This window comes from Trichophyton benhamiae (assembly GCF_000151125.1).
Source record: "Trichophyton benhamiae CBS 112371 chromosome Unknown contig02295.1, whole genome shotgun sequence".
In the NCBI taxonomy this organism is placed as follows: domain Eukaryota; kingdom Fungi; phylum Ascomycota; class Eurotiomycetes; order Onygenales; family Arthrodermataceae; genus Trichophyton; species Trichophyton benhamiae.
This window is the reverse complement of record NW_003315097.1, coordinates 30,492-49,635: the sequence shown is the minus strand read 5'-3', so window position 1 is coordinate 49,635 and position 19,144 is coordinate 30,492. Positions and strand designations below refer to the sequence as shown.

General features: G+C 48.5%; 7 protein-coding genes and 1 non-coding gene across 8 annotated transcripts; 5 read left to right on the top strand and 3 right to left on the bottom strand.

The window, feature by feature from the left end:
* Positions 1 to 2,472: 2,472 nt before the first annotated feature.
* Positions 2,473 to 3,579, top strand: ARB_00914 (uncharacterized protein; the record flags this gene model as incomplete). The annotated part of the gene is made up of 2 exons (XM_003012617.1): positions 2,473 to 2,587; positions 2,657 to 3,579. 2 exons carry the CDS (start codon positions 2,473 to 2,475, stop codon positions 3,577 to 3,579), a joined length of 1,038 nt encoding a protein of 345 aa, XP_003012663.1.
* Positions 3,580 to 3,718: 139 nt separating this feature from the next.
* On the bottom strand, positions 3,719 to 4,743 carry ARB_00913 (thioesterase family protein; the record flags this gene model as incomplete). The annotated part of the gene is made up of 2 exons (XM_003012616.1): positions 3,719 to 4,552; positions 4,642 to 4,743. 2 exons carry the CDS (start codon positions 4,741 to 4,743, stop codon positions 3,719 to 3,721), a joined length of 936 nt encoding a protein of 311 aa, XP_003012662.1.
* Positions 4,744 to 5,028: 285 nt separating this feature from the next.
* On the top strand, positions 5,029 to 6,617 carry ARB_00912 (uncharacterized protein; the record flags this gene model as incomplete). The annotated part of the gene is made up of 6 exons (XM_003012615.1): positions 5,029 to 5,073; positions 5,159 to 5,338; positions 5,508 to 5,772; positions 5,796 to 6,017; positions 6,090 to 6,208; positions 6,237 to 6,617. 6 exons carry the CDS (start codon positions 5,029 to 5,031, stop codon positions 6,615 to 6,617), a joined length of 1,212 nt encoding a protein of 403 aa, XP_003012661.1.
* Positions 6,618 to 7,133: 516 nt separating this feature from the next.
* Positions 7,134 to 7,204, bottom strand: ARB_00911. Its single transcript has one exon. It is a non-coding gene; the product is annotated as a tRNA-Gly (tRNA).
* A 314-nt stretch (positions 7,205 to 7,518) lies between these two features.
* Positions 7,519 to 9,093, top strand: ARB_00910 (uncharacterized protein; the record flags this gene model as incomplete). The annotated part of the gene is made up of 2 exons (XM_003012614.1): positions 7,519 to 7,810; positions 7,889 to 9,093. The coding sequence occupies 2 exons, from the start codon at positions 7,519 to 7,521 to the stop codon at positions 9,091 to 9,093; spliced, it is 1,497 nt and encodes a 498-aa protein (XP_003012660.1).
* Positions 9,094 to 10,735: 1,642 nt separating this feature from the next.
* Positions 10,736 to 11,750, bottom strand: ARB_00909 (uncharacterized protein; the record flags this gene model as incomplete). The annotated part of the gene is made up of 2 exons (XM_003012613.1): positions 10,736 to 11,321; positions 11,461 to 11,750. 2 exons carry the CDS (start codon positions 11,748 to 11,750, stop codon positions 10,736 to 10,738), a joined length of 876 nt encoding a protein of 291 aa, XP_003012659.1.
* An 867-nt stretch (positions 11,751 to 12,617) lies between these two features.
* ARB_00908 (MFS transporter, putative) lies at positions 12,618 to 13,782 on the top strand (the record flags this gene model as incomplete). Its single annotated transcript, XM_003012612.1, has 4 exons — positions 12,618 to 12,746; positions 12,809 to 12,876; positions 12,932 to 13,124; positions 13,183 to 13,782. The coding sequence occupies 4 exons, from the start codon at positions 12,618 to 12,620 to the stop codon at positions 13,780 to 13,782; spliced, it is 990 nt and encodes a 329-aa protein (XP_003012658.1).
* A 3,324-nt stretch (positions 13,783 to 17,106) lies between these two features.
* ARB_00907 (uncharacterized protein) lies at positions 17,107 to 18,723 on the top strand (the record flags this gene model as incomplete). The annotated part of the gene is made up of 3 exons (XM_003012611.1): positions 17,107 to 17,553; positions 17,608 to 18,075; positions 18,142 to 18,723. 3 exons carry the CDS (start codon positions 17,107 to 17,109, stop codon positions 18,721 to 18,723), a joined length of 1,497 nt encoding a protein of 498 aa, XP_003012657.1.
* Positions 18,724 to 19,144: the final 421 nt, after the last annotated feature.

Genomic DNA, 19,144 nt, shown 5'->3' with positions numbered 1-19,144 from the left:
AATAGGGGTAAATATGTAGCAATATTGATAACCCCTAAATTTGTATATAGTATTTTTCCGTATAGTCGAGGGGGGTAGGAAGAAGAAAGTAAAAGAGAATAACAATTGATTCTCGCGGCTGATTATAAAATATTCCTTACCAGTGAATGATCACTGCTTCAATAGGTACGTGAATATCCTCAAAGTACGGAGTGACGTATGCCAAGCGAGCTTCCCGAGGAACCATAGTAGCTTAATTTAACGGCCGCTGACATAATCAAATTTCGAACATCATGCCACCTGTGGACCTCGTTGAGAAATTACTCCCTCAACAAACCAAAACAAAGACATCACAGCTCAGAATGTCCTTTTGGGAGGTTCACAATACCATACAGAATACTGCATGAGTTAACCTACTCGCATATTCACCATTTCGCAATGCCTAACATCAGATACAAAAGACGACAGCTCACAGAGTCAAGACCTCTTGTAGCAGTTGAACGAAATCTTATGGTACATATCCCTTGAACACACATTGCGTCCGATGACCCATCGAAGACGGTTACATTAATTAGACAGAATGCTGATTGATGGCTCTATGGCCTAACAGAGTTGAGCAGAACTCGTGCCTCTCCAGAGGACACCCAATCGGAAAGCCTTGATAAGGAAACCTACGACCTTATTGAGCCCTCGACTTTTTCAATCGGGCCTGGATGCAGATGGCGTTCTGGAATACCTTTGATTCGACGCTTTGGTGGTTTCGGTAGCAACCACCGCCAGAACTACCGGCCGGATAGGCTGACGAGGAGGCAAGAACGGTTACCGATCTACGATGAGGGCGATTAAGCTCTCTTATATACAACTGCTGCTACTGCAAGGGTCACAATCAGCGAGCCTGTCTGATAGTTAGTGAAGCTGACGGCAGGGTGCTGGTACTACGGCATTGACACGGGCAACCCTGACTTGTCATGGGGTTATGCCTAGCCTACAACCCACCCGCCGACAATTCAACTCGCCAAACTTCCATATCAGCCTGATAGATCTCGAGACGTTTCTCTGAAAACTATGAATCGTCAATATTGATCACGAGTAGAAGCCAGGCACCACACTTTGCTGAGCCCTACGATATCACAGCATGCTTCGGAAGGCTCAGCCGGACATTCGATGCTGAGCGGAACGCCAGGTTCGGAGCGTAACAATATATACGCACAGCCTTCAAGTGACGTACTCGAGCTCCTTTGGCAAGAAAATACGAATGTTGTTTTAGCTCGCCGCCGTCTGGCAGCTTAAAAAAGCTCGTTACCAAACCACGACTATGACTCCGTGAGACATCAGCCAATGTTTCAATGACTCGGAACGCCCCTGGAAACGAGACTGGAACGAGACGGAGATACTGCCTTGGTCGATTACTACAACCATCAAATGAACGGTGTAGACCTAGCAAATCAGTATAGAGAGGGCCATGGGGCTCTTAGACTAAGTCATAGGATTGGCTTCCTCTCTTATACTGGTTTATCGATTTTCGATCAACCCCTATCGCATTCGCCGTACTGCTGCAAAGGCGAATAGTGATATACCATCTGTTATCGACCTTCGTTCCTGGGAGTAACTCTACAAGTAAATCTTTCATTTAATAGAAAGATCACATACTGCACTCCCCATCCAACGTTTTAACGAGCCCTTTGAGAATATATAAATTTTCCTTTACATGCCGTGGTTGCCTATATTTCAGTCTAAAAGGCAAGGCTGTTGAGGAATAAAACCGGCTCGGAATAGCCTGCTAGAACACGATATAGCTGCAGTTTGAATAAGCTGGTTTCTTACGGCGACCAGCTAGTTTCTGGCAGGACTGGGATTCAGGCAAGTGTTGGCGCTATGCATTGGGCCTTGCTGTTCCCCAGTTCATAAAATAGGCGTTGGAATTTGTTACACACTTTACCCTATATACTATATTACACTCCTACTTGATACATACGATGTTCTTCACCGAGCACTTTCTATATGGCTTGTGCATAGTCTCGTCTTCAATATCGGACTGTGGGCCTGTCAGTTGATTTTACCTCAAGCAATATTCAAACGATTTAAATCTCCCGGCCGCGGGAATTTCCTCCTGATCCTCTAAATGCATACGTAGTAAAAGTTTCCGCTATTAATTATATATCAACAACATTAAGCTTCACTACTTTTATTGCTTCGTTGCGTGTAGTTAAATACAATATGAACACTCTCTAATGAATCACCACACCATCAGCTCCTGCGTGACAATAACTATGGTGCAACTGAGTGTAGTTATTGAACCAACGAAATAGCCGAGGCATCTCGGCGCAACCAAAAGTCGCTTTACGAGCCCTCGAGCTAACTTCCGGCAGTGTCAGGTTTCTCGTCTCAATTTATTTCTTCTTCATAACGAGCCGAGTTCATATCTAGTTCCCTTTTATGTTCATTAGGCTGTCGTTTTGAAAGGAAGACTCGGCGTCGATTGCTAGACAAAAAATGGCGACAACACAAGCGCAGCCCGCAGCGAGCTTCGCGGAAGCCATCGCGATAACTCCCCTGTCATCCCATACGTACTCTGCGAACCTCCGCACGGAATGGTGCATCGGGACTGGTATGTATCTGTCACAGAGCTCTGGGTTATGCCGCATGGATTACTTTTGTATTAACTAGAACGCAATAGTTCCTCATGGCGGTTATGTGACCTCCATCTTTTACGCCGTGGCCCGCAAGCATATGAAAACCACCCATCCAACATACCACAAAAGCGCACCGGATCCCATAACAGTATACCTCACCTTTATACGCCGGACAAATATCGGTTCTGCCCTGTTCACCGTCGTCGACACGAAGTTGGGCTCGCGTACGTCAACGCTACATATCACACTCAGCCAGCAGGATCCGGATGGGAACCGTCGCGAAGAAGTAGCCGGATACATCACCGTATCACATATAGCTAGTGAAGAAGGGCCGAGCATAGAGAGAGCCTTCGCATTGACTCCTCCTGCGCCCGCGGTGGACCTCAAGCAGCTCGCCAGCACTGGCCGGAGCGGCGAATGGAATGGGTTCAAAGTGGCCTTTGGTTCTATGCGGAAGGCCAGTCGACATGTTGAATTTTACGCACCTTCTACGTCTGCCATGGTTTCCCGTGGGTTTGTTGAACAATGGGCTCGATTCGCACCTTATGGAAAGGTGGAGAGATGGACAGATGAAACACTAGGGTTTCTAGCCGATATGTTCCCTATGATGCTTGAATCGTTTGACGATAAGCCGTGGGATAAGAGGTCGAAAGAGGAGAAGGAGAAGGAGAAGTATGCTGTTGGTAAAGATGGCAAGCTAACTCCCAAGGGCAAGTTCTGGTACCCGACTATCCTGTTAAATTTGGATGTCAAGAAGAAACTGCCTGCTGAAGGGGCAGAGTGGCTTTATTCACGGGTTCAGACGAAGAAGCTACATAACGGCAGGATGGATTTGGATGTTATTATCATGGACGAGAAAGGTGAGGTTGTTGCTTTGAGCAATCATGTTGCATTGGTTATTGGAGCAGAGAGAAACCTGAGTGCGAGAAAGGGCAGCGGAAAGCCCAACGGTGAGAGCAAGATATGATGATATGACGTTCGTTTTGAATAATTGTAGATATATAGATGTGATTTAGACGCAAAACGACATAGATGTATATACAGCGCTGGCTACGTAGCAGACATACCTTTTCCTACTGTGGATCTAGACACCCGTTACAGCTATATCAAAGCTTCGAGTCCTTCACCAGGATGAAGAACCCCACTGCATCAGCACAGACATACTTCTTCTTTACCCACTCAACCTTCTCGCCATTGGGTTTTATGGGATTTTCTTCCTGTACTAGCTGAGCTCTAACCCACCACTTCCGGCCCTCGTTGCCAATACACCACGTTCGCAGCACAGCATGAGCACCAGTCCTCACCGGTCTCTTAAACCGTACATCCAGTTGCATGGTAAACAGCTGACCGAATTTGCTAGTATCGGCAAAGTCGAAATCGGGTATATGTGCAGCTACACTGATGGCCATCAGTTCGTCGAGTAGTGTAGAAATGATACCGCCATGAACGACCCCCGGGTGGCCGTTAAGGTCCCGTTCGCCAAAATAGAGCAAGTTGACCACATCTGCTGGCTGGTTTGAAGGGATCTTTGGCCATTGGTCTGGTGGGGCAGGGAGCGAGGGAGCGCCGGACGGGACTTTGGCGAGTTGGCCTGGTTTCCGCTGGAGGGTGAGGAGATGCGGAATTGTAGTTGGTGTGTTTATTATGGTTGCAATAAAGGCGTCTTCTCCCGTCTGAGGCTTTGGCTTGCGGCAGTAGGTTTCGATGGGCTGGTAGGCGTTGTTTTTGAGGAGCGTGCTCGTCCAGTTATTGGCTTGGAAGGCTGCCTTTGTGGCGTCTGGCACGGTGTATGGTTTTGGAGCAGTCATGCTGGGCTCTGTCTCCCGAGTCTTTAGTCGACTAACTAGCTTGTTGGGTTGTCTTAGACGGAGCAGCCGTGGTTGGATATGTCGTGGGTGAAGTTGAATGTCGACGTCCGAGCAGCCGGAAGGGCGATGCAGCTAGTTAGAACCGAGGCCAGGGACAGACGTCTTGGCAGTAAACAAATGTTGAAGACTCGCGATGTCTAGCCGGTAGTTACTCTTCTCACCTCGGCTAGCTGGAATATATACACCCAATACTCTGTAAAATTAGCCAGTTCACCAGCGATGCTGTTCCAATGCTCTGTATACGGTGGCCTGTCAATAGTCATGTCCAGACTCCAGGCTACATCCACCCTGGAAGCTCGGTAGTTCGCTCAGTGTCACCACCGGGTGAAAGGAGACAGAACAGCGCACCCCCGTACTCCGTAGTATAGACAGATTAATATCCCATTTTATAGTCCTAGAGGACCACTCGGACACGCCCTCCGCTTTATCGTCGCTTTTCGCTCTCGCTAACCCGCATTCTCCCGCCAGAGGAGGGCCGTCAGCCGCCATGGTTAATTCAAGCTTGATCTTCGGGCAACCGGCCCCATCTTGGCGCACACAGCAGCTCTATGCTTCGTTTCCAGGGCGATAGAGCTCCTCCAGCACTCTTGTCTGTGTGTAGATCTATGAAAAAAAGCAAGCTGGATCAGGTTCTACCCAACAAAACAGCTCTTGTGTCTCGCTCACCGTCAGAAATAGCCGCTGTTCCCGTCTGATCTGGCTCGAGCAAGCAGCCATGAACCAGCCATCGAGCACAGCGACTGGCCATGCCGTGTGCTCCCTGGAACAAATGAGGCACAGAGCCAGTCCGTTGTAAAACCAGACCCCATCCTGTGCACATTTGGTGAACCCCCTTTTGCAGCGCGGGAGGCCACGGCTGTTTCGCAGACACTATTCCCCCCCCGCCAGAGCGCTAGCCCTGCTGCTAATTGGAATAAATAGTCCGTGTTTGATGTTGAGTATCAGGTTTCGGCGGAGGAGATTACATCTTGGGCGGGCGGCTAGCTAGTCAAGCAGCTAGCTAAGGAAGTAGTATGTAGATAGATAGCGGAGAAGCAGAGACAAGCAGAAGAAGCAAAAGGGACTCGGGTCTCTGTATAAAATTCGCGGGCGACAAAAGTCACGGGCGCTTTTCCTGTTTAGGCAGTCTGCGATCCTCTTCTTGCTTCTTGTTTTTTTCATTTTTTTTCCTTCCTCCTCCCTGCTTGCTTGTTTATTTTCTTCGTCCTCACCAGCTTCACTTCCATCTTCTCTCCATCAACTCTCCGTCTTCCTCTACGGCTTCGTCTGTTCTTCTCGACCGATCTTCTCTGGTAAGTTGATGGCAAGCAAGTAGACGCGCTGGCTGCTGGCTCGACGCTGACTCTCTCTCTCTCTCTCTCTTTCTCTCTCGACAGGAGCCTTCACCACAGCTACGGACAGTTTACAACAGCAGCCACGATGTTGTTCTCTTCTCTCGTCGTCCTCCCCGTTCTCGCGTCCACTGTGACTGCGCTCGGCTCGAACTACACTGTTCCTCCAGACTTCAACGCCGGAGCTATTTCTCCCGAAGAGAAGGGTGCGTTGCTCTGACCACTCGTCCCAGCCGGACTGGCTGCTCAATTGACCTGTATACTGATATTGTCTATAGCCAACTGGTGCGAGGCCGAAGCCAACACCTGTAATGACGTCTGCGGCTCCTACTTGATCAACAGATGCGACCCGGTAAAGCTCTACTCTCTGCTGTTTCTTTATTTCTATTCCAGAGTCGTATGCAAGTTGCTGACGAAACGTACAGAGCACTCTCGAGTTCTCCTGCCAGTGCCAGAACGGCACCGTCCCCCAGATTGACCAGTACAAGAACTCTCTTCCTTGGTTCATCTGCCAGGCCACCTTCAGCCAGTGCATCAAGGCTCACCCCGACGACGCTGATGGCCAGCAGGTCTGCAAGGACAACCAGGAGAAGTGCGGCAAGCTGGACGCTACTCCTCCCGGTGACTCTTCTACTACCTCGGCCAGCAGCGAGCCCACCGCCTCCTCTACCGGCAGTTCTCCATCTGCTACCACCACTGGACCTGCACCCACTCACACCAATGCTGCTGCCATCATGGCTGCTAAGGACTACTCCCTTGGCATCTTCGCTACCGTTGTCTTGGGCGTCTTTGGTATCCTGCTCTAGAGAGCGATGGGTGGTAGATATCCTGAAACCAGATTAATTATTCCCCTCCCCTTTTTTTTATTATTCCCATGTTTCTTATGTTTACTACACCACCAACGAACCCCCCTGGTCTGAGTAATGGGCTGTTTTGCATGTCGGAGATGAGCAGTTTTGGGCAGCATGCGGTTCTTGCAGGAACTTTCGGCGATTCGACTGATTATTGGCATGGTTGGCACACCCTTGCTGATCGACAGCTTCATTTCGCGCCGAACCTCCAGGGTCGCTGCTAGTCGGAACTCCTCTTCTCCACTCTGCTTTCTTGCTATTTTCCCTGTCTGTTTTTTTCTTGTTCTCCAGCGTCGAGCAGGCAACTCTGCCACGATGATGTACCTACGTGTGAATGCGAATGATACCGATGTCTATCCCAGTTATTATATTCCACCGTTAGAGCCAAACTGCAAAGCCTAAAAGGGGGTGCAAAAAACAAATATCAAAAGTAAAGCCAAAAAAAAAAAAAGGGAAAAGAAAAAAGAAAAGTGCATCGACCGGGAATCGAACCCGGGGCCCGTCGATGGCAACGACGGATTTTACCACTAAACCATCAATGCGATTTTGTTGGAAGAGAGCTTAGCTAAGGCAGCACAAGTAGGGATTCTTAGTCATCATCCTAGTTACATGAAAGCCTGCCAAGACTTCCACACAAGAAAAAAAGTGCGTAGAAAGTTTATCGAACATCGAAAGTCGTTAAAAAAAATATCCCACCAGCCGGACCAGCAGGACAAAACACCCTCGCGCTCGACGTTGACACCGGCGAAGGACACTGAGACTGCGCATATCTGGATAGTCGAGGGAACGGACAAGACGGAACGTGAACGGAGAAGGGAAATTTCGAAAGGGAAAAAGAGCACGAAAGATACCAAGGATGGCGACCAATACCCTCCTGATCGAGGGTTCGTTCGATGAACTCGCTGACGAACTCGCCCGCTACATTGATACGATTCGCAAGAATGTCTCCGCTGCTTCGGCGACCCCAAGTGCTGAGGTGACGTCTGTGCATGCTGAGATTGCGCAGCTGCTCGAAAAACTGAGGGAAAAGGAGCAGAGTGAGGAGGAGTTGACAGAGGAACAGACAAAAGAGATTCAGAATGAGAGGACCGAAGTGCTGAAGAAATTGGTGCTTGCCGCTCCGGTGCTAAATGGTGCTCCTGAGAAAGGTATGATGGGTTAACTTCTTTTCAATGTTTCCTTTCCTGCTTGAAAGGAGGACATTCAAGAATGCTGACTGGGGGTAGAAATCACCGCTGCATACAACCTGCTGGTCTACCTGGTCCGTCAATCAAGCTCGGTAGACATGTTCTTGCCCAAGATCTGCGCATTCCTGGCCAAACCAATGCCATCTTCACCGCTGCATGGACCTTCCATCGCCTTGTCCATCCTGGCAACCATTTTCAATACCCTGGACGCAGATGACTCCAGCAGATACCATGTATTCCTTGCCATCATGGCCGTTATCCGCAGCACCTCTTCCGCACTCGCCTTTGAGGCCCTAAAGACTCAGCTTTCTAACCAATTGCCCGGCTGGATCGAGTCCTGGGACCTTGACGAAGAAGAGACCCAGAAGCTGCACATGTCCATCTCAGATGCCGCCAGGGCTGCCGGTGATGCCGAGCTTTCATACCACCATCTCATCCAGGCACTACACGCCATACCACCCGCTGAAGCTGCCTCCACTCAAGCTCGCGAAATGGCCGTCCGATCTCTTACCACTGCTCTCTCCCTCCCATTCGTCTTCGACTTCACCCCTCTAACTTCCAGCGATGCCGTCCAAAACCTTCGATCCACCGATGCTTCCCTTTTCGAGCTTCTGGAACTCTTTTCTACCGACGATCTCGATGCTTATGAGGATTTCGTTAAAGAGAACCCCATCTCCTCTATTTCTGCCCTGGCTTCGGTCAAGACCATCTCCCCCGCCACAACTACATCCTCTGCTTCAAGCGAACCACCATCAGTGGAAACTATCCTACAGACCAAAATGCGTCTGCTCACCCTTGCCAGTCTTGCTGCAAAGGCTCCCTCTCGCTCTCTGCCCTACAACGACATTGCTGCTGCTCTCCGCATCGAGCGAGAGGATGTAGAGAAGTGGGTTATCGATACCATCCGCGCCGGTCTTGTTGAGGGAAAACTCTCCCAACTCAAAGGTGAATTCCTTGTTCACCGTGCTACGTACCGTGTCTTCGGCGAGCGACAGTGGGGTGAAGTCCAAGGTCGTCTCATGGTATGGAAGCAGAGTCTGTTGAACGTCCTCGAAGTCATCCGCTCCGAAAAGGAGAAGTTCAAGGAAGCTGCCTCTGCTGCAGCTGCTCCCGCCCAGGGATCCGCTGAAGCTGATCGATTCTCATTTGGAGGAGGAAGAGGAGGCGGCGAGCGAAGGAGAGGTGGCCACCAATCACATCAACATCAAGCTAGGGATATGGAGTTGGTTGCCGGTGGTGACTAAAGCGCTCCTTTTCCCTTTCTACCTTCCCCCTTTTGTTTACTTTCCTACAAAGATTTGAATGTACTGGGCGTTTTTCGTGCTTGCTTTTAATCACTTCTTCTTCCCTTCCCGCAGTTTTCTAACCAAATCACTTCACCCGTGGTTTGATCTTCCCTTGACTTCTATGCTTCTTTTTTGCTTTCATCCCCCGTGATCGTGGAAAGGAATTTAATAGATCAAGCTCGCTGTTTTTATAATGTTGAGCATGAGCATGAGCACAAATGAGTATGAGAAATGAGGATGGGAAAAATATAAAAGAAGAATCAGTCAATTTTGGATTGTAGTCAACCTCTAATATAGGTCGACCAAGCTATCAAATCTCTATCTAGATCAAGATCACTATCACTGATAGATTAGTAAGCAATTAGGGCTAAACCCTGAGTTTTTTTATATTACATAATAATTCAATATCACATGATTCACTAAACCGTTTCAGGTGTAGTCTCGCTAATCGCTGCTCTGCGAGATCGCCAAAAATTCGATGTTGCCAAAAAGCGCACAGAAGAAAGAGACCTCCATCGCAGCGCCTTGAACTCACGCCGTTTCGACCTACACGGAATCACCAACTCACCGTCAATATGACCCACGAATCCGTCTTCTACAGCCGCCCACGAAACTACGGCAAGGGCAGCCGTCAATGGTACGCTCCTAAAACCCATGCATCGCGATATCGAACTGCCAGGATACATGTTTGGATGGAAGTTGGTTGGATATAGAATATATTGCTAACGGGGACCCTTTTTCTGTCTGCAGCCGCGCTTGCGCTCATCAGGCTGGTATCATCCGCAAGTACGGCCTCATGATCTGCCGTCAGTGCTTCCGTGAGAAGTCCAAAGATATCGGTTTCATCAAGGTACGACATATCAATCACTCGCGGCAAAGCCATGAACAAAACACTCATGTTCTCCAATAGTACCGGTAAACGACTCGACCAAGCTGATGTGTCTTCGTTCCTGCCACCTTCGCTCTGTTCGGTTTCTAAAATACATAATTCGACATTCCTGATCTACCTTACTTCGAAATCGGATTGCGCGCCACCCACGCAAACCAAACTTCATGGCTTACAGGACGAATGGAATGGGGTGGTTGGTTCGAGTTGAGGGGAGATGAAATGGGGATGGACGGACGTTGGATGTGTATGGGCACGGGCGTGCGAAGAGAACTTCAATCGGAAACCATCTGATGCATATCCTCGTTCTCCAGGACCTTTTTTTTTAACGCATATCATACCAATCAAAATATGGATACTTGCGGAGTTTCTTCTTTAGATGGGTGGTTTCAATCAGACCTATTCTTATCGATGTTGGTTTATTTGTTTATGGTGGACGTAGCATGGGTGTTGGGCTATATATGGGCATCTCAATCTTCTGGGGTTTAAGATGACGTCCGGCACCCTGGAAGGGGTTTGACACTCCCTCGTAAACTCTGCGACCGGTCTGGTGTAAACAATCTGTATATCCAATCGAAGGTACATGCCGCTTGATTTGATGATAATGTCTATTAAAAGGAGTATTTATGTCTAGAATAAAAATGGAGGGGAGAAAATCCACACCGCCCGCTTTGCTAAATGACAAATTTTTGGGTTGCTTTTTCCATGTTCTCATTAGTTACCCTTTGGCTGCACGATGCCACGGCTCTCTATCTCCTTGTGAATGCGAGCAGTAACCTCAGTCTCGGTACCAACTGCAGAAACACTCATGACCTTGCCCATCTTCTCGTAATAGTTGACAACAGGCATGCTGGTCTCCTCAAAGACACGGAATCGCTTCTTAATTGACTCGATATTATCATCGTCACGGCCGCTGGTCTCTCCGCGCTTTAGGAGACGGTCCAACATCACGTCTTCCGGGCAGGACAGGAAAAGAGTCCCTGCCGAGGGACACACGGTTTCCTCGAAATATATAGCTTGATCCATTTTGCGTGGGAATCCGTCAATGAGAAACCGTGATGTCTGTTCTCCGCTGTTCTCGCCCTTCTTTTTCTTCTCCTCGAGAATGGCAGCCATGGCGTTGGAAAGGAGGGTAACGGTGATTTCCATTGGCACGATGATTCCTTCGCGAATGTTATGTCGAATCAAATCACCGTACTGACTTCCTTCACGGTCCTGCTCGGCCCTAAGCAAATCACCCGCGGAGAGATGGGAAAAACCATAGTCCTTGACGAGCTTGGCAGATTGCGTTCCTTTCCCACTACCCGGGCCTCCAAGCACAAAGATAACGGTCACTTCATCGGTAGAGAAACGAGGAGAGGTGTTGGTCGATGTGAGAGGTGGCGTGAGTTCGGCCGATAACTTGGCTTCAGCAGGAGTGCCAGACTTTGGCATCTCACTTGCCAGGTTTGACATCCTTGGGCGTGCGAGACTTGATCAGAAAAGCGTATACGCCGCTTCCAACTGCGAGGATAGCAAGTATGGGGAGAACCTTGATCTCTGAGTTATTTCGGTTGCGGTTTGGAGGAGGAGGAGGCGGGGCGGAGGAATATGCTCGAATGAAAGGAGATGATGCAGCTTCCTGGCCAACTGCAAGGCGGGGTGGTTGACTTCCGCTAGCCAGGCGAAGGACGTGACGGGCTGCCGCAGAGCCAGATGTAGACAGGAAAAGGGAGCGCGAAAGGGGCATTCCTAGCCAGTGTAATCAATTGACTGGTCCAGCACCAACTTCTGAGATCCGTACGCTTTGTATCCAACGACACTCTTTCTTCTGCTTCTTGTGGTTCAAATGTCGAAGATGAAGAAAAAAAGGGCCAAGCTCTCCTAATGCGGACTAGCGTTCTCTGTGGTTACATCAAGGTTTTAAGCATATTTGCTTATTCAACTTTAAATGCTGACTAAGCTGGTTCATTCGTGCGCTTGTCCATACCTGGGGGAAGGGAGAACGACGGTACGAGGCAAACCCCAGGTGGACCACAAAGGGTTCTCCAAACCATTTGTCCTTCCACCCGGAATGCCAATCGAAGCGCCCTTACTGGCTCTGCTTCTCCACGCTGAAGAAACCGAGTCTGTGGACATGTGCTCCTGGGGTATCCCCCGCTGAATTCATCTCAGAATTATCTTACCCCAAGGTATCGTGGCAGACGTCATGTGTCCATCTGTCCATCGATCCCATATCGTAGAGAACACGGCAATTGGCAGGCGATATGTACACTACCCGCTTTCCTTTCCCGATTAAATTAAACGTTCCCGAAATACGGAGTGCTTCTAGATCCGTGTCCTCGTAAGCAGTCGCCCGATCTCGCTCCGGACCAGCGCTTGAACCCGCTCAAGGCCGAAAATTCTGGAGAAGCCTGTTTGGGTACCTGACCCCTGTCCTGGGTACTAGCTCTTAAATGCGTTCGGTGCGCGTCCCACGCCTCATCCTTCATGAGGAAGGCGATCAGGGGATTGGTTGGTTAGTGGACGCGAAGGACTTTAAATACCGGACCGCTCGCACCGCAATCCTCCTTCCTGGACTTTTTGACTGTTTGGTGCCCTTGAACTTGAAACCACTATGGAGAAACATGAGATAGAGGAGCCAAGCTCTATTGAGCACCTAGACGACCAAGTCAAGACCATATCTCCTAAGATAGAGCTTGAAGACCCAGATGCTCATTTGAGCCCTGAAGAAAGACAGAAGCTGGTAAGAGATGTGATGTCTATGTTACGACCCATATAGTATCTCTTGCTAAGAGAAGTCGATAGGACAGAGCACTTCTGTGGAAGCTCGACCTTAGATTAGTCCCTTGGCTTTCGTTGCTGTACCTTGTCAGGTTCGTCAAAAACAAAGCTTGATCATTCTCCAGGCACTTATTGATATCTCGTTAGCTTCCTAGACCGAACGAATGTCGGAAACGCAAAGCTTGAGGGTCTCTTGAAGGATCTTCGCCTCTCAGATGGCCAATATGCGGCAGCTTTGACCATATTCTTTGTTTCTTATTCCATTTTTGAACCGTTGACCAATATCTTATTGAAAAGATTAAAACCTAGTCTTTTTATTCCAGTTATCATGGTTGTCTGGGTATGGTTGAGCTAACAAGGTCTCTTCTTTAATTGACACTAACCATTATTGCCCCTAGGGTATTTGTATGACCACTATGGGCCTTACTAAGAACTTTTCAGGTTTCATGGCCGCGAGATGGTTCCTAGGATTCACCGAAGCGGGACTTTTCCCAGGTGTCGGCTACTTTTTATCCTGCTGGTACAAACGAACCGAATTCGGCATTCGAATGGCTATCTTTTTCTCTGCGGCAGCGGTGGCCGGCTCGTTTGGTGGCCTACTTGCTGCTGCAATTGCAAAAATGAATGGAGTTGGAGGCAAAGCAGGCTGGGCTTGGATCTTTATCTTGGAAGGCTTAGGTACAATCGTCATTGCTATAGCATCATTTTGGATGGTGCAAGACTTCCCGGACACTGCAACATTCTTATCTGAAGATGATCGGAAACGAGTCCTATTGCGTCTTGCAAAGGACAAGCAAGCCAGTGCTGGACATGAGGATTTCAAAATGGAATATTTCTGGGCTAGTATAAGAGATTGGAAAACTTACGTTTCTGCTTTCATATACGCTGGATGTGTTGGGCCACTCTATGCCTTTTCGCTCTTCCTCCCTACCATTATCAAGGAACTAGTAAGCTTTTCACCTCCCTTTATCTATGAGTTTACCCGGCCATGGTATTGACACACGCTGACCTTTTCTTAGGGTATATATCCTCGAAATCCAACGTTTTGTACAACTCCCGGCTAATCTTTTTAGGGTATAAATCAACAACGGCACAATTACTCTCAGTTCCTCCATATGCTGCAGGGTGTCTTTTGACCATATTAATCGGCCTATTCTCTGATCGTACAAAAATGCGTGGGTTATCCAATATTGGCGTATCACTCATTGGAATAGCTGGGTTCAGTATGCTTCTCGGAGCCAAGTCCCCAGGGGTAAGGTATGCTGGGACGTTTCTCGGGGCGATGGGTATCTATCCATGCATACCAAATACGATATCGTGGGCCAGTAACAATACTGAAGGTAAGTTTCCTTTTTATCCTGTTGTATCTATAACCTTACTCCTGACATTGATGTATAGGAGTATATAAGCGTGGTGTCAGTCTTGGTTTTATCATTGGCTGGGGAAACCTCAATGGTGTGATATCTTCCAACATCTATAGGCATCAAGACGCCCCAAACTTCTTCCCTGGGCATGGTATCGTACTAGGGTACCTCATTGTGTTCCTTTTTGGTGGAAGTGTGTTGCAGCATATACTCCTGAGAATTGAGAATGGGAAGAGGATTCGAGGGGAGCGAAATGCTTGGGTCGAAGGACTTGATGAGTATGGCATCGAGATGCTGGGCGACAAACGGCCAGATTTTATATACACGCTCTAGACACTTGGCCAATATAACTAGTCAGTTAAGACGCTCGCAAACAACAATAAGTTTCTTATGCTTGGGGGCTGTAGACACGCTATTAAATTGGCCTCTCTCGTTCTTTATAGATTATCTGACGTTGAATCAAGCACAACGTGAATGATGCTGGCATTTACCCCTGAGCAGGCCAGTAAGTGTGAACATGGCAGCGAATAGATTAACTGGTCATATGCTATAGCAGCAAGTTTGCACGCATGGAGTTGAAGAATGATCTGGCTGATTGTCAGGATATATATAGACGAAACAACAATCAAACAATAATCACCGTAGTTCCTACACTTTCGCCACACGATACAAACACTCCCGCGCCCGTCGACTACGCACAAATGATCAACGATACACTAGTTAAGTGAACGTGTTTGTGTTTGAACCCGACTCGAGGACAAACGGAACGTCCATCCAATTACCGATTAATTACTGTCTAACGCTCCGCTGCATACAACCTTCTAGATCAGGGCTGATCACTCAAGGTCTTTCTACCATAGGCAAGTTAGGTAACTTGTATGTTAAATGACTATTTATGGCTTCAAGGCGCATCATGTATATCATGATACAGGATCAAGAGACAAGTGCCCATGCGTTTACTCATGAAAGATATTGCACTTATACCATGTTCAAGGCAGGTGCAGATGAAATAGTCGCAGCATTCTAGTCTTACATCAGGCTTAGCCATGTGAATTGAATGAATGGGGCGAAAACGGACACTCCGTAACAATGCCATGCAGTTAATCATCACGAGTCACTTTGAACAGTCGGGTGTTTGGAACTTGTTTCCCCGCGCGTGCTGGCAACAATAATCCAGGAAGTAGTTGACTGCGGCCGACTGCAATTTTCGCTCTTAGATCACTAGCCTTACCCTTGGACGTTGGTTAGCAGACAGTATCCAACATTTATCAACGATACTTAGTTGGCCTCCCTTCGAGTTACAAGCGAGCGTGATGGGTGATCATTCCTGGTCAGCGGGATTTGCTCTTGTTACCCCGGAAGAGCTATGCCTTGTCAGCTCATGTATTGATTAATTGGTGCGCATCCATGGCTTGACAGGGAGACTTAGCAGATTGCTTTTATATTTCGAGGTCAAGTCCCGACATTCTGGAGAACGAGGATGCAGTCAGACAATCACATTCCAATTCACTCAATTAATTACGAGCAAGAACCTTGAAGAGAAGTTGCATGTAAGTACATATGCAGGGAGGAAACGATGCATGCACGAAGACTTCTTCAGCAGTGCAGTGGCGGAGTGTCCCGCGATGCCTGTAATTGGGCCTTGCCTTCTTCATGCTGTGGTTTATTTTTGGCTGAAGGAGAAACAGTACCTGCAAGATACTTCCATTCACACAGAATTTAGCCGTAGATAAAGGTATTCTAGAAGTATTTATAGAACTGGGGCCGTGCTCCACTATTTTTAGCGCCCTTAAATTAGGGTTGTGCTCTCAGCCAATAGTAGCCCGGCGGGGCGATCCTAAATGCAAAATTCGACATGATGATTGGCTGGGTAGATCCCGTCGGTCTAGCCGCACTGGTCTTAGCGTGTGACGGAATTTGCATCCATCACGGCGAAAATCACCTGCGCTGCTGGCCCATCACATCGACCACAAGCACATCTGCATCCTCCCTGCATCACACCAGCCATCCCAGTAGTCGACTCTGGCTTGTCATTCGACCGCCATCCCGGCCTCTCACTCAGGATGGGCCCTGTAACCGCTGGGCGGCCGCCCAGGACCGCTCGCAACGGACCAAACAAAACGCATTCTCCGTTGTAACCGACTGTTGGACGGACCACGGCCTCACCACTCCTCGCTCTTCTTCGCACCACCCAGTCAAGGGATCCCTGGACCATCACGATCACAGCTTGCATTTCCGTTTTCTCTTTGTCATGCCTGGCCAATTCTGCAAATCAACAAGGGTGACTTTGCTCCCCTTCCATGCCCAGATCGACATTGTATTCCATTTCGTACAGAGACAGAGGCCATCTCTCTGGTGCTGCTCGGCCGCAACCCCCCAAGCTTGGAGTCCACAATAATTAGGTTCACGCCTCGACTCCCTGGCATAAACATACCCGTTGCTCAAGTGCGGGCGGTTAACGTGGAGAGCCTACTGGCTGCTTGAAATAGCCCAGACTGCCCACCCTCACAGGGTTCCTGGCTGCGATGGGCGCTAAGGATACAATATCTCACCCCCATCAGCTTTTTCTCTTCCATCTTCTCTTTCTCCTTCACGATTCTCTCTTGTGTGCTTCTTGCTCTTTCACCTAACTACACTGATCCTACGGCTGCGACTGGTTTCGTGCCTACTTGAGAGCAACTCTCCCTAAGCGCCATCTCTTTCATCTTTGCCAAAGACCACATCGACCAGGACACACTGACACCCCCTTTTGAAAGGTTCACATTTGTTCTGTACGTCGATCTATGCAGGCTGTCATGTCTTCCTTTGTCTTTGGTTCTTCTAACATGGCGAATGCGTAGGCCCGTCCTGTACGACACCAGATTATCAGCTCTCGTTCGGGCTGTTTCTGCTGAATAGGAAACCCTCCTGTTAAGCAGCCGACACTCGTCTCTTCTCCCTTCTTTACATATCTCTGGGATGTCTAGATTACATCCTAACGACCACACCGAGGGATCAGAATATTCGTTCTCTCAAGATCCAGTTACTCCTGTCGACGTAGTACAGCCGACTCGCAAGCAAATGGTTGGATTCGCTGCGCAGTCGACAACAATGGAAAACTCAACCCGCGACCCTCCTTCCGAGTCTCCCTTTGCCGACCCTCCAACCAAACCAGGTTCTTCGGACTCAAACAAGCAGCCTAAAGTATCCGATGTAGGGTTTGGCTATGTATCTGATAACCGGCCTGATAGAGATGCACCCGGTTCCTCAGCCAATGCACCAAATTCACCGCTCAAGAGTGCCATGAAAGTGCCCGGCACTCCTGGTCGGTTTGGAAATGCGAACCCGCTGAGCCCAACTTTTAGAGAGGAGCAGATTCTCGAGATTCATGAAAAAGATGCAGAGGAAGAGAACGCAAAGGATTTGGTATGTTCTCTCCTATCGACCTTTTAATTGAACATATTCTAATGTGCTTTATAGAAAATTAAAACACGAGTCCGCCTCTCGAAGATCTTGCTGCGTGGTGTCAATTTCTCCTGCAGTTTGATTGTCTTAGCACTGCTTGCCCAGTCGTTCCTTATTTTCCGCGCAACCAGACACCTGGAGAGCAGAAACGGACTTACACCCTGGGACCCAAATACCAACCCTTGGCCACAGATCCTCATTCTAGTTTTGACCTCCATCAACATGTTCCTGTCCCTTGTCGTGCTTTGGAACAATTGCCGTGGAAAAGAGCGTCGTGCAGAGAAAGTAAACGTATACTACACTCTTTTTGCCGGCGGCTTCTTCGTCTTTACTGTCATAATGTGGGTTATAGCCGCTGGTATTCTACAGAACAGCAAGGACAGTGGTAATGGTAAAGATCTTTGGGGATGGTCTTGTAAGGACAATCAGCGAGCCACTTTATTCAAAGAATTGGTTGACTATGCTCTCGTTTGCCGCATGCAGGTATGCAATACCAGCCGTCCGAACTACTCACCGCAACTGAATTCATATATTAACATTTGATTTTAGGATTGGACCCTTGTTTGCATTATCATTGAAATCGTCGTTGATACCATCACGATTGCTATCTATGCTGTTGTCTTCTATCGCTTCTACTCCAAGCGCAAACTACGCAAGTCAATGAACGTCCGTGACAAGGCCAGGTCTGACCTGTATCTCGCCAATCTCCGTGTGCAAACCGCCCCAAATACCCCTGGGTTTGCCCGAAGCCCAGCAATGAAACAAAACCCGTATTCGGCTGCCGAGAACGGACAGGCCGAATATTACCAGCCCCAATATGCCACTCCAGTCAACACCACAACTAACAAACCGTTCCAACTCCAGCCTCCTCCTTCCAGGTCATCCAATAGTATCCACAACGCACCTCGGGCTGAGACACAAAGCCCTGCTCTCGAGCCTGGCAGTACCGAACGAGTCAACCACCATGTTGCTGTTGCTCCTGGGGAACAATCATATGGTGCCGTGCCAATCCCCGAACCCTACAGAAGCCCCAGCTTTGCTCCTCAGGGAATGACACTGCCGAATACTCCTGGTATTGGCGTAGCGGTTTCATCAGACAACGCTTCTCACGCCCGCAACTCGTCAAGATGACCCAGTTATGTATCACAGGCAGCAGCCTGAAAACCGTCTGTTCTTGTACTTATCATCTGTTATCCCTTTCATTGCTCTTCCTTTTGTTTATGCATGACTCCTAGCCTTTAATTCTCTCTTCACGCTCTCTAATGTCCGTGTTTGCTTTTGCTTGCCATCAATCTCCCAACTACCTAAATTCTCCTTGTCTTTGAAATACCCCTTGGGCCCTTCCAAGAAAATGAGGGCTGTGCGATCTACTACTATCTTGTTTCTATTATTTCTGATATTTTGGAGTCGAATAATTTTTGTTACCTTTTGGGCAGAGCATGTCCTATAACGAGGCATGTGAAGGAGTGAAAGGGGGAAAGAGTGGATACATATGACGCCCTATGTGTACACTCTGTGAAGATTATGTTGACTGTCTTTGAATCTGGGCCTG